General features: G+C 38.6%; 3 protein-coding genes across 3 annotated transcripts; 1 reads left to right on the top strand and 2 right to left on the bottom strand.

Annotated features, from left to right (window-relative positions):
- Positions 1–6,610: 6,610 nt before the first annotated feature.
- LOC120259080 (uncharacterized protein At5g39570-like) lies at positions 6,611–9,565 on the bottom strand. Its single transcript, XM_039266618.1, has 2 exons — positions 8,536–9,565; positions 6,611–6,936 (listed from the first exon to the last, which is right to left on the bottom strand). Exons 1-2 carry the CDS (start codon positions 9,523–9,525, stop codon positions 6,850–6,852), a joined length of 1,077 nt encoding a protein of 358 aa, XP_039122552.1. The 5' UTR covers positions 9,526–9,565; the 3' UTR covers positions 6,611–6,849.
- A 548-nt stretch (positions 9,566–10,113) lies between these two features.
- Positions 10,114–11,716, top strand: LOC120258336 (glycosyltransferase BC10-like). The gene is made up of 2 exons (XM_039265712.1): positions 10,114–10,839; positions 10,932–11,716. The coding sequence occupies exons 1-2, from the start codon at positions 10,318–10,320 to the stop codon at positions 11,574–11,576; spliced, it is 1,167 nt and encodes a 388-aa protein (XP_039121646.1). The 5' UTR covers positions 10,114–10,317; the 3' UTR covers positions 11,577–11,716.
- Positions 11,717–11,893: 177 nt separating this feature from the next.
- LOC120259116 lies at positions 11,894–12,608 on the bottom strand. The gene has a single exon (XM_039266653.1). It carries the CDS (start codon positions 12,512–12,514, stop codon positions 12,068–12,070), a length of 447 nt encoding a protein of 148 aa, XP_039122587.1. The 5' UTR covers positions 12,515–12,608; the 3' UTR covers positions 11,894–12,067.
- Positions 12,609–13,232: the final 624 nt, after the last annotated feature.

Raw genomic sequence — 13,232 nt, 5'->3', positions numbered from 1 at the left:
GATTATACCTAAGATTTATAGTATTAGAGAAAGATTTTAAAAATTGAAATTAAATAGGATTTACAAAATCTCACAAAACAAAATATAGATAATATAATTTTAAAAAAAAATTAAAATTTAAAAAGATATATATCCTCAATGAATTTAACGTATAAAAAGAGTGATGCCTCTAGTAATTATGCGCCTATAGAGATCGATGGCACGAGTTCGGCTTCATGTGATTCGGAGAATTAAAGTGGCTCAACTAGCCCTTGATGTAAAGGTGCGTGTTATTTATGGCTACAAAATTTGCTTGTTTCTTTTATTTTCTTAAATTTTTTATTGCATATTTTATGCAATGGATATGAAATAATTATTTTTTTTGTTTTGTCTTTTTTAATCTTCAAAGTTAAGTTTATTGAATTTTTTTCAATGATGATTGTTTGTTAGTGTTTCTTTTTGGTATAATCACCAAAATAGTTTTTGTATTTTTCTCTCTCTTACTTTTTGGTTCCTCAACTCCGAAATGCTCCCGACTAGTCCTTTTACTTTTAAAAATGTGCCTACTTAGTTAAAGATACTCCAAACTAGTCCCTCTACTTTTAAAATAGGCACATTTTTAAAAGTAGAGAGACTAGTCGGAGCATTTCTGAGTAGAGGGACCAAAAGGGAAGAGAGAGAAAAGTAGAGGGACCAATTAAGGTATAATACCTTTCTTTTTCGATACTTTGAATCTTAGGTTCAGGTTCATCATAAGAATATGTTATTTAGATTTTGATTATGTGATTTTCCTTTTTTTTATGATTTTTTATCTATTAAAATTCACAAAAGCCAAATGCGATATGGAACTTGTCTCAATTGCGAAGAAAATAATGATATGAAAGTTGTAATTAAATTAGAATTTTTCAATTTTTAAAATTATTTCATTAGATTTTTTTTTAAAAATGTGCCGAATAAGCATCAAGGAAAGGGAATAACATTAAAATAACAAGAAAAGAGTCAAATTCTAGCAGAAGTTGAGTTTGAAAAGTAAAAAAGAAGATTCAAATGCATAAAGGAGTACTTCATTTCCAAATTTAGGATAATTTTATAATCTTTTTTTCTTTTTCTAAAAGGATAATTTTATAATTATATTTTGGATATTAAAATTTCCAATTTTATATATTCAAAATTTGAATCTTGTATATTTTTTATGATATTTATTTATTTATTTATTTAAATATAATATTAAATACTATATTTGCTCGTGTGACAATATTTTTGCTACTAAAAATTTGTGTTGAAAAAAGTATCTAAAATATAATTTATATTTATCACAGATAATTAATTATATTAATGAAAAAAATTAGCGTAACATAAATTTTGTTTTAGTGACAATATTATTTTTAAATTAATAATTTTATTTGTGACAATATAAACACATAATAATATCTCAAAGTAAAATTAGTGACGAAGTATTGGCCACAAATAAAAAAATTACTTTTGACAAAAACATTTTGTCATTATTGAATTTTTCGGAATCAACAATTTTGTCACAATAAAATAGATTATTGTGACGGCTTCTTCGTCACAATTTAGCATTTTTCTTGAGTCAACAAAATAAACACAACTAAACAAATTATTGTGAGCATTTTATTTGTCACGATTATATATTTTTTTTTGTATCAACAAAATTGACATAAATAAATAAGGTTATTGTAGCCACATTATTTTGTCAGGAGGTATTTGTGACGGGAGATGACGACTTCTAAAATTTGCTACTATTACTAATTGTAACTAAAATTATTGCTTTTAGTGATAACTTTTGTTATCACTAAAAATATAATTTTTTGTAGTGTTTAATCACATCTCTCACCATAATATCAGATACTTGAAGTGCTATAAAATTGGAATTCAATGCTAAGAAATGGCCATGTTCGGATAATCGATAAATCACCACCATGATCGTCGTCTTTCCTTCTGATGGTTGTAAACTCATAATGTAATCCATTGACACCGAATGCCAAATCTTTTCCGGAATTGGAAGCGATTGTAGTAATCCTTGAGGTGCATGATTACTGCTTTAGTTGCTTGACATATGCTGCATTTGGATATATACTCCCTTACCTATCGTTTGATGTCTAGAGAATAGAAGACGCTTGCCAGTTGGGTTAGTGTTCTTTATATTCCAGTGTGACCTCCTGTTGGAGTTAAAGGTAACTCTACTATGAGGAGTGGTTGCAAAGTAGAGTTCGCCGGAATCCATACACGTCCTTTAAATAGCAACAATCCTTCCCAAATCACAATATTGGGATGTTGATCTGGGTCGAGCAAGGACATTGTATCAGTGTGTATACTGTAAGATTTTCTGACTGGTTCCCCTAACAAGGGTTGTGGGTTTGTCTCTGAAAATAGAACATGGCACGATATTTTGTTTATTCGAGACAGGGCATCGACCAGTCCGTTAAAGATGCCCGATTTATAATCAATGTCGAAGTCATATATATCCCACCAGCTTGTAAAGCCAACGTTGTTGCTTCGGTGTCTGAATTGTTTTATACAATAGGGATCTTAGGCTCTAGTGATCAATCTGGATTGTAAAGTTGCGGCCTAACAAGTATTGGCGCTATTTATTTAAAGCTTCGGTGATGGTGAACATCTCCCTGGCGTACGTTGAAGCCGCCTGGAGTCGCAGAGCCATTTGTTTGCTAAAATATGCTATTGGATGCCCTCACTAAAGCAAGATAGCGCTAATTCCAGTGTCGGAAGCATCCGCTTGGACGATGAACGGAATGGAGAAATCATGCAGCTATAGTAATATGGGTGTTTGAGTTAGAGCGTTCTTAAGCTTGTGACAGGCCTGACTAGCCATCGGCGTCCCTATGAAGGCATCTTTCCATAGAAGATCAGTTAAAGGAGCTGCCAATTTGGAATACTTGACGGAATTTATAACTAGCCAATCCCGGATCACCTGAATCTTGCCTGGGTCAACGGTGACTCCTTTTCCCGGGATAACATGACAAAGGTAACCTATAGTTGTGTAGCCAAATTAGCATTTTGATAATTTGGCTAGTAACAGGTGAGACCGGAGTTTGGTGACCACCTCGCGGAGGTGGAGCAAATGAGAATAATAATCCAAGTTGTAGATGAGGATATCGTCAAAGAATATAAGTATGAATTTGAAAAGAACTTGCCTGAATGTCGAATTCATAAATTAGTGGAAGGTTGACGGAGCATTCGTTAAGCCGAATAGTATAACATAGAACTCGAAATGGCCGTCTTGAGTTCAGAACACCGTCTTTTCCATGTCACCGGGGTGAATTCAAACTTGGTGATATCCGGCACTAAGGTCTAGTTTAGAAAAGATCTTAGCGCCTGCGACTTCATCAAGTATCTCCTCCACCGTGGGAATTGGAAAATGATCCTTTACGGCCACTGCGTTCAAAGCTTGGTAGTTAGCGCAAAAGCGCCAGGTGCCATCCTTCTTCTTTAATAGGAAGTACTGTGATGAAAAAGGGCTATTGCTCGGCCGAACGATATCTTCAAAGAGCATCTCTCCGATGAACTTTTCTATTTCGAACTTCTGGAAATATGGATACCGGTACAATCTGACATTTACAAGGATGGTGATGGGAAGTAATGGATTTCGGTGGCGTGCTCTCTGGCTGGCAGTAGGCCGGTTGGACCAGTATAGATGTCATTGTAGTCACCGAGAATGGCATTGAGGCCTTTGAGGAAGACCACAAGTGTATTGGGTGCAAACTTTGGGTTTCAAGCCACTGTCAATTGATTTAATCATAAGTTGATAAAATTAAGCTGTGTCAATACCTGATTTCCTGAATAAAGCTAGTCGTGTTGCATCATATTGAATTGCATATAGCTCATGCAATAAAATTTGTTAACCCAAATAATCGAACTCCATCCATAATTGATTGTAGTCAAACAGGATTGGGCTAATTTGACTCATTCATTGCACCCCTAGCATAATATCCGCTCTATATATGGCCAACAAGATCAAGTCCACATTAAACGTGGCTTCACCCATCTTCAATAGGACTTTAGTGCACTCCCGGCCGCACTTGCGAGTGTCACCATTACCAATGGTAACTCGTAAATGGGTCGATAGTTGAACCACCAGGTTCAGGTGAGCGGCTAACTTTGTCTGGACGAAGTTATTCATGGATCCTTTGTGAATTCAGACTCATAGTTGAAGCAAAGTCCCTTCTCTCGCCGAGCCTCCATTTCAGATGGAGTGAGATGTTTAATCTACTAAGAAACAGGGCGATGCACCGCCTCGTGAGCGCCAGCGGTGGTCGCTAGATGGCAACGGTCGGGGCTCAGTGCATATACCCATACCCGATCTGCACTGATACCCCACCAGATACCCCAGCCCGAACTCAACCCGACGTGCTTTTAAAAACCCAAACCCGCACTCTCGACCGACGTGAATCGGCATCCGTGAGTATACCCGCCCCGCCCCATATTAAAAAATTAATAAAAATATATTATTTTTTATAAAAATAACTTAAAAGTAATTATAATTTTTTTATAAAATAAAATTATTATAAAATTACAAGACCAAACAAAGAGGAAAAATAAAAAATTCTAAATTGTTAAGTTGTAGAACATATTAGTATATATATGTATATATATAGATATATATATTATATAAATATTTAGTAATTTTTAATTTTGAGTCGGATGCAGTTCGTGCAGATCGGAGTATTGAATTCTCATACACCCGCACTCCGCACCCGTTTGCATACAAGTCGGGTTTTACCCAAACCCGATCCGAAACCCGGTCAAATCGGGTTTTACCCGTCAAACTCGGGTCGGGTCGGGTCGGGTATGGGTATTATTGCCATCTCTAGTGGTCGCAGAAACAGTGGTTGACTAACGGGCGAGAATGCTGTGCTACATTTGTCTTCTACGAGCTTGACCATACCGATGGCATCGTGAAGGTTTTGCAGTTTCAGCAAGCACAGCTCTTTCTTGATTTCTTCCTTTAGACCAAAAGAAAGCAATTCATTAAGCTTATGGGATGCAATCTGGTGGCCCGAGTAGAGAAACACTCAAAGTCATTGAGGAACACTGCCACGGTGGTCATTTGTTTCAGCTTAAAGAGAAAGGCTTCATGATTCACATATGATGAAGGTCTAAATCGCAATTCAAGCTTTCGAACAAAATTGTCATAGTGTGCGAGTTGATCAGTGATATGAAGCCACTAGAACCACTGCCGTGCGAAGCCAGCCATGTAGAAAATAGTCATGGTGACTCGTTGGTCATCTAGAATCTGGTGGAACATGAAGAAATGATTGATCTCAAACAACCACCCCATAACGTTCTCACCGGAGAAAAAAAGGACCTCAATTTTTGGCAAATGGGGAGTTGGGACAGATAAGTTGGAGTGGAGAGATGGTGGTGTCAATGGAGAGGAATGATGTACGAGAGGCGAAGTGTTTGATTGAGGAAATGGAAGTAATGGGGGTTGGGGTGATGGGTATGGAGATGAAGCCTTGTCAAGTTACTATAATTTCACCATCATCTCTGTGATGACCTTCTACTGGGCAGCAAGAGAACTGGGTAGAATGTGAAAGGATTTAGGGTGACTTTTCCGCATGAGCTCAAAGGATTCCGAATGGTTTTGAACTGTGGAACAGAGAAAGTCGATCTTGGCAAAGATGGAGTTGTGAAGGGTGAGCTGATCGTCCATTGAAGACAACTGCTTATCAAATGTGTGCACTCAAGTTACCATGCCGTCGATCATGAAGGCAATGTAAGCACCAAAATTATTGCAAGATATTCACAGATAATGAGAAAACAGGGATAGATACTCAAAGGAAGAGGAAAGGAAGTGAAGGGAAAGAGGATAAGAAAAGGAAGAAGACGTGAGAATGAGATAAATTCAGGCTTAAGATACTAATTTTTCAAGTTCTCCTTTCATTATATAGCAAATCATTTTGTAAATAAATCATTACAAATTGTAACCAACTTCTTCTCTGGCATTCTAACAAACACTACTTATGCCAGGACACAATGATTCCATTTGTAATAAACTTGTAACAACTTGATTACAGAAATTACAATAGCTTAATTACTCTAATGATTAATAATTAGCAGTAATTACTTCATCAGAAAATCATCAAATTTGTTGCTGATTCTCCTTGATTTCCTTTTGAGCTTCGCCTGAGAATGTTGTCGCCTTGCTGCTGTTTATTATGGCATTCTTTTACTGTATTTCCTGCAACACAAGCATTACTCCCTCTCAAGTTTCCAACCCATTATCCGCTATTATTTTCTTATGCTTTTACTTTTCACTATTGCAAAAGACAACAATTATTAGGGTTTTTTTAATTTATATTTCCTTCTTCCTGTTATAAATACCCACCATTTTAATAAATATAAATAATTAAAATTAAAATTTTGATAAATATTTAACTTACTTTTTATTTTTTACGCATTTCTAAAAATAATGTATTTGAATAAATTAATAAAATTTAATTTAAAAATTAGCCTTTACATTAACTATTTGCATAGGTAATTTGAAAAGTCAAAACCTTTTAAAAATGAACACTCAGGGGTGTTTGGTCTTGGGATTGAGATAGTAATAAGACACAGTAATTTATTTTACCCCTTGCAGCTTGCAGCCTTGCACGCAATGGGAACACTATCAATACTTGCATCGTAGAAGTTCAACAGTTATAAACCAACAATTCCAAGTTTTTTCAGTACTGGTGAAACAAAGCCAATATGTTTGTAGATATTATTCAAATCACACAACACAACCAGAAAAGAAAAGAATAAAACAGAAGCCCCCACTTATTTACTAGTAAATGTTATGCAGGGTTAAAAGGTGATGCATTCGCAATGCAATAGTACTGGTGACTTGGCTCATTCTTCATCATAGTTGCGGTGGTGGTGGCCGTGCTTGTGATGCCCATGCTTCTTTCGTCCATCCTCATCATCAGATCCATCACCCTGCAAATTAATCAAAATAGTGAGAGATAATATCACTAGATGCATTACAGAACATATCAGCTACATAATGGATGTTCAGAAATGCAAAAACTCATACAATCAGACAAAGAAAAGAGGGAATGTATCAAACTTCTTCAGTTGCATAATCCTTCAATTTATGGCTCATAATTTATGGAAAAACAAAGTCATAAAAGCTCTCGGAATAGACCAAATCCACTTATAAGCATGTGCCGTTTGAGCTGCAAGCTGTTTAATATTTGATGCATCTAAATGCAGGTTTTACACAGACATGTTCATGAAGGTGCGGTCACCCAACAGAAATGAATATTACAAAGAGAAACCAAACACGAAAATGTTAGGTTCCAAATAACAAAATTGAACCATAAGCAAAAAGTCAGCTTGAAAGAAATTTAACTAACACATTAACTGTTAGCCTCTAGTTAATAATATTATTTTTTCATCACCAAGCACAGTAATGTGTCAAATGTAGGGCTCCAGATATCAACCATTCGAAACGATTCAGCTTCAAAGAAGTTAAACTAAAACATTAACTGTTTGCCTCTAGTTAAACATGTTATTTTTTCATCATCAAGCAGAGTATGTGTCAATGTTGGGCTCCAGATATCAACCATACGAAACCATTCAGCTTGAAAGAAGTTTAACTAAAACATTAACTCTTTGCCTCTAGTTAAACATTTAATTTTTTTCATCACCAAGCAAAGTAATGTGTCTCAAATGCTGGGCTCCAGATATCAACCATACATAACAATTCAGCTTGGAACAAGTTTAACTAAAGCATTATCTCTTTGCCTCTAGTTAAACATTTATTTGTTTTTCATCACCAAGCACAGTAATGTTGTCTCATATGCTAAACCATTATCATAAAATTTCACCTTGCAAAGAAGCTCAATCCATTGCCATTAACAGATGAATGTGCCTTCTACAGCAACAGTAAATTACAAAACATGAAACAGGGATACAAACAAAAAGGGCGGTGGAAAATTCCTATTTCATAACAAAAAGATAAAATCTGCCTTCTCTCCTTTCAAGTTATAAAATGTGCCTTTTCTCCCATCATGCTCATCAAATATTACTGTTACCAATTTCAGCCTGTACTGAAACTACTTTACTAAATGTTATAAGTAATAAGCTTAATCTGAGAAAGCCATTGCAACCATGGGGAGAACAAAAACAGTTTCTCTTTTCAAAACAACAAATTACCCTTGTCATAAGACAAGGAGGTCTAAAGACGTCAAATTAGAGGCATCACTTCCGCTAAAACTATGAGCTTTTAAATACAAAACTTGCCACACAGAGTACCAAGAATTAAAATTATAAAATTTAGAAATGTTATCCTGTATAGCTTAAGTAGTGTTACAATGCAAACCAGAAACCAAAACCAACAACACAATGTAAGCATCCGAAACCATGACTCACTAGATGCACATTACTTTAACAAAAAAAAAATTATCATTTTTCAATCACATAGCAAAGGTGAATTAAAAGTTCATAGACGGCAAGCACATGCACATGATGTGAATAAATGAAACATATATGAAAAGATGAGTCAAAAATGAAGGACGAGAGAGATCCACTCACTCGTTTCGGGCGACCATATCCTTCACCCTCATCGCCACCGCCATAGCTGGGCCTCTCTCCATACCCATACCCCTCGCTAGTCTTCCTGTATCCACCCTCACCATATCCCTGCTCCCCGCTCCTCTCGTACTCACTCCCACCATAGCTGGATCTCCCTCCAGACCCATACTCCTCGCCACTCTTCTTGTATCCACCTCCACCATATCCCTGCTCCTCACTCCTCTGGTACTCACTCCCACCATACCCATACTCTCCAACGCCACTTTTGTACTGGCTTTCATGCCCATAACGCTGAGGCTCGTCCCGCCCATAACCAGTTCCATAAGAGGGGTTCTCCTGCTCCTCTCGCTGAGACCTCCCACCATACCCAGATCCATACCCTTGGTCATCCTGGCGACTAGGCCTCCCACCGTAGCCTGACCCATAACCTTCCTCCTGATGGCTGGGTTTACGACCATATCCCGATCCATACCCTTCATCCTCTTGGCGGCTCTGTCTCCCACCATACCCAGACCCGTAACCCTCCTCAACCTGACCACCAGCTCTCCCTCCATACCCAGATCCATACCCCTCTTCCCCGCCTGGCCTCCCACCATATCCAGACCCTTGCTCAGATCCATACCCAGATCCATACTCACTCTGCCCCCCATACCCCGGACGCCCGCCACCTCCATAACCAACGCTACCTCCTCCCCCTTGCACAGGTTGGAAGCCGTAAGCCGGCTGGGGCTTGGCCTGGGAGGACCGACCATAGCGATCTCCATGGTCATACTTAGCCTCGTAGACGGAAGGAGTGGAACCTGATGAGAAGTGAGGCCTCTCGTAGTCAATGGCTTCGGAGGAGGAGATGGGATAGCAGAGCTCCTCCGATGGTGGCAACGGCCGGCCAAAGGTGAGGGCAAGGTCGTATCCTCCGCCGTAGGGCGTCGGATCGTAGTCATCGAAGTCATCGACGGCCTCATCGTCGCGGCTACGGTTCCAGAACGACATCTCTCTCTCTCTCTCTCTCTCTCTCTCTCTCTCTCAGATCTGTGGAGAGGAAAGGGAGAGAAGAAGTTATTATATAGTGAGTGATTTTGCATCAATGCCATCGAATCTCTGGTGATTCACAATTATGCCACTGGACACGTGTTGATGGATTAGATGCTTGAACGAAATCGTTTCGTCATCTGAACCGTACATTTTTTGTAGTTGTTTAATGAGAAAAGGATGTGAAAAGACGACAGCTTAGGCCTACAATGAATTCTGTCGGCCCATCACAAGTTATATCCAAACAAGTGTTTTTTAGCCCGTCATATTCCTCCTATTAATGATATGCCTATTTTAACTAATTATTTTAAAAATTTTCAAATAATTTCACAATGGATGTTTATTGCTTCTGTAACTGCATCCAAATAATATTTTTAATCAATAAATTATCATAAATGCATAAAAAAAATATTAAAAAAATGTCTCATCTCATTGGTAGTATGGTTGCTTCTTGATGAGCATTTATTTGTGAGTTCCTTTACCCAATTTCTTTTAAAGTAGCATCTTAGACCTTTTCATTTTGGTAATAATTAAAATTTTCTGCTGTAATTCACTTTATTGCTCCTATTTTTCACTGATTTTATCTTCAACTCTTTATTCTTATAATCCAAGGGAGCATGCTCAAAGGAATGTGAACATCTGCTACCCTTTGATTCCTCCACGATGATGACAATAACAGTTACAAGAAAGCTAGTAACTTCCTTGTTGTTACACGAGAAACACATTTGAAAAGCACCCTTTAATCACAATATCATGCTGTTCTTAAATCCAGCTTCCAAGCATTTCAAAGTGCATCCACAGAGATTAGAGATGAAGGTTATGATGATGAGAGAAGCAAGGGAATACTGCAAACCATGCATAGTGTCTCTCTTGCTCTTGTTCATCTCCCTCTCCGGCGTCATCCTTGGTTCTCACCTTATCCGACACTTAACCAGGCTTCCGTCACTGGATATGAAGCTCTCATCATCACCTTCCTGTAACTGCAGTAGTGGTAGTAGTGTTTCTGATGATCTATGGCATACAATGGAGGATGAGGAGCTCTTGCAGAGAGCTTCAATGGTGGTGCATGACAAAGACTCTGATTGCCAGAGACCAGAGAAGGTGGCCTTCTTGTTCTTAACCAGAGGGAGGCTTCCTTTGGGTCCTCTTTGGGAGATGTTCTTTATAGGACAAGAGAAGAAGTTGTTCTACTCCATTTATGTCCACCCATCGCCGGAGTTCACTGAGGAACCACCAAAGAATTCTGTCTTCTTCCGGCGAAGAATACCAAGCAAGGCGTGTACTTTCTCTGTTCTCCATACATGAACAAATAATAGCACAAATATATAGTCACTGATTGAGTGATTTCTCATTTAATCTGATCACAGGCAGTTGAATGGGGCAGGACATCAATGGTTGATGCTGAGAGAAGACTTTTAGCCAATGCACTGCTTGACTTATCAAACCAGCACTTCATCCTACTCTCAGAGACCTGCATTCCTCTCTTCAACTTCAGCATTGTTTACCAATACATCACCAAGTCCAGCCTCAGCTTCCTCAGCTCCTACGATGACCCGAAAAAGACCGGCCGAGGCCGATACAACAAGCTAATGATGCCCGTAGTGACACTCCAGCAATGGCGCAAGGGATCACAGTGGTTTCATCTCCAGAGAAAACTAGCCATTGAAGTGGTATCAGATCACAGGTACTACTTAGTGTTCAAACAACACTGCAGGCCTCCTTGTTACATGGACGAACACTATCTCCCAACTTTAGTGACCATGTTCTTCCCTGAATGCAACTCTAATAGAAGCATCACCTTTGTGGATTGGTCCAGAGGAGGATCACATCCAGTTACATTCAAGCACAGGGATGTTTCAGAGAAACTTCTGCAGAGCATCAGGCATGGGAGTAACTGCATTTACAATGGACACAGGACAACACTCTGTTTTCTCTTCGCTAGAAAGTTTGATCATAGTACTTTGGGTCCACTTGTTAAGATTGCACCAACTATTCTTGGTCTAGATCTCTAAAGTCATAGAAATGTTGCATCATTGTGCTTTTTAGCATTGATTACCAAACAGATGTCACTAGGAAATACCTCTGATGTGTAGTTGGCCAAACTAGCCGGCCATGTATGTATACCTATATGAGTTTAACATGCCAAATGGCAGCATAACACCATCACCATCAAAGAGTCAACCAAATGCAAAGCAATGAAGTAAACAACAGAAACATATATTTGTTAGTATGATTAACAGAAAATTACTAGAGACTCCAAAGTTTATAACAAATATAAAGTTCCAAAATTCATCTTTTAATTAAAGGAATGAAATTTTGAGAACTCAAATTTTACCAAGAGATAAAAATCACACCTTTTTATTCTCTCTTATCAGGAACACATTCATATCACAATACAATTTTTTACAGAACAATAACAAAAACAGTGGAAATTAGCAGAATACTGAGAAAATTACACCAGATTTTTACCTTCTTTTTCTTGAAAATTATTCACTATATTTGGTCACTCAGGAATTGCGACGAGAACGGGACGCCAAGCTCGGCGCATCAGTCGCTGCCGGAGACTCACCGACCGAAACCTTGAAACGCCGGCGCCGCGCCGCCCTCCCGAACCAGACTCAAAACGAAACCCTCCTCCCCCCCGTCCACCATCACCGCCCTCATCCTCACTCGGCGGCGACGAGACGAGCAGATCCCGCAGTGTGTGGCTGAGAAGCCCCTTCCTCTCCTCCGGATCAGCCGGCTTCCCACCGGAAGGCTTCCCCCGAGGAACGAATCGTCGACTAGGAGACCGGCTTAGAAGCTTCTTAAGCGTCACTCGGCGGCGGAGCTGTACGGAAGGGCTTCCGCTTGCCGCCGCAGCTCGCTTCCCGACAGGGCTTCGAGAGGGGCTCTGGGACACCGTCGTGCATTGCATGCCGAACAGCTTGAATAGCTGCAACGTCGCCATGGATGCCCGCCGAGCTCCTTCTCGCTCTCTCTTCGAGACCTTCACATGTTGGGAAAGAGCGAATGAGAATGAAGACGAAGGAAGACGGAATAGATGGGTTCAGTCCTAAAAAGTTTACATTTTTGCACATAGCCCCCTTAACTCTATTTTTATTAATTTATCACTCCCAATTTTATGAATAACCCCCTATATTACCACTAATTAATTGGATAATGTGAAGACAAGACTGTAATTTCCAATTTTTAAAGAAAAAAAACAATAAATAAATGACTTGTGTTGTCATGTGATAACGGTTGGAAATTTCTCTAATGGTGTCTTCTCGGACAAATTACTTTTTTTTATATATATATTTAATTTTTTTAATTTTGGTGGCTAAAATTGGAGAATAAGACTAGTTTTATTCTATCTTTTGGACAGGACCACTAGAGGCCGGCACGTGCCACATGGGCAGTCTATTCGCTTTTGTGAAAAGATGGCGTGCCCTTGCTTTCACTTCCAGTGGATGCTCCCTCACTCCTCTATGATAAGTTCCACGTATAATAATCCAGAATATTATTAAAAAAGGACAATTTAATAATCTTTAAAACTATCACAAGAATACTAATAACACAGTGAATTACTTATTCAATTATCTATCCCAATTTAATAATCTTTAAATAAGAGGAAATTATTTCTTCTAGCAGATTAGTTTAGCAGCTTTGTATTTCTCTTGGTTTTT

This window comes from Dioscorea cayenensis, chromosome 4 (genome assembly GCF_009730915.1).
Source record: "Dioscorea cayenensis subsp. rotundata cultivar TDr96_F1 chromosome 4, TDr96_F1_v2_PseudoChromosome.rev07_lg8_w22 25.fasta, whole genome shotgun sequence".
Lineage (NCBI taxonomy): Eukaryota > Viridiplantae > Streptophyta > Magnoliopsida > Dioscoreales > Dioscoreaceae > Dioscorea > Dioscorea cayenensis.
This window is presented reverse-complemented; position numbering and strand designations above follow the sequence as displayed.

Excerpts from the sequence above, each read along its gene's own strand:
- LOC120259080 (XM_039266618.1), bottom strand. The coding sequence starts at position 9,525 with ATGTCGTTCTGGAACCGTAGCCGCGACGATGAGGCCGTCGATGACTTC. Across the intron at positions 6,937-8,535 it reads GATATGGTCGCCCGAAACGA|GGTGATGGATCTGATGATGA; the intron begins GTGAGTGGATCT and ends ATTAATTTGCAG.
- LOC120258336 (XM_039265712.1), top strand. The coding sequence starts at position 10,318 with ATGCTGTTCTTAAATCCAGCTTCCAAGCATTTCAAAGTGCATCCACAG. Across the intron at positions 10,840-10,931 it reads GGCGAAGAATACCAAGCAAG|GCAGTTGAATGGGGCAGGAC; the intron begins GCGTGTACTTTC and ends ATCTGATCACAG.
- LOC120259116 (XM_039266653.1), bottom strand. The coding sequence starts at position 12,514 with ATGGCGACGTTGCAGCTATTCAAGCTGTTCGGCATGCAATGCACGACG.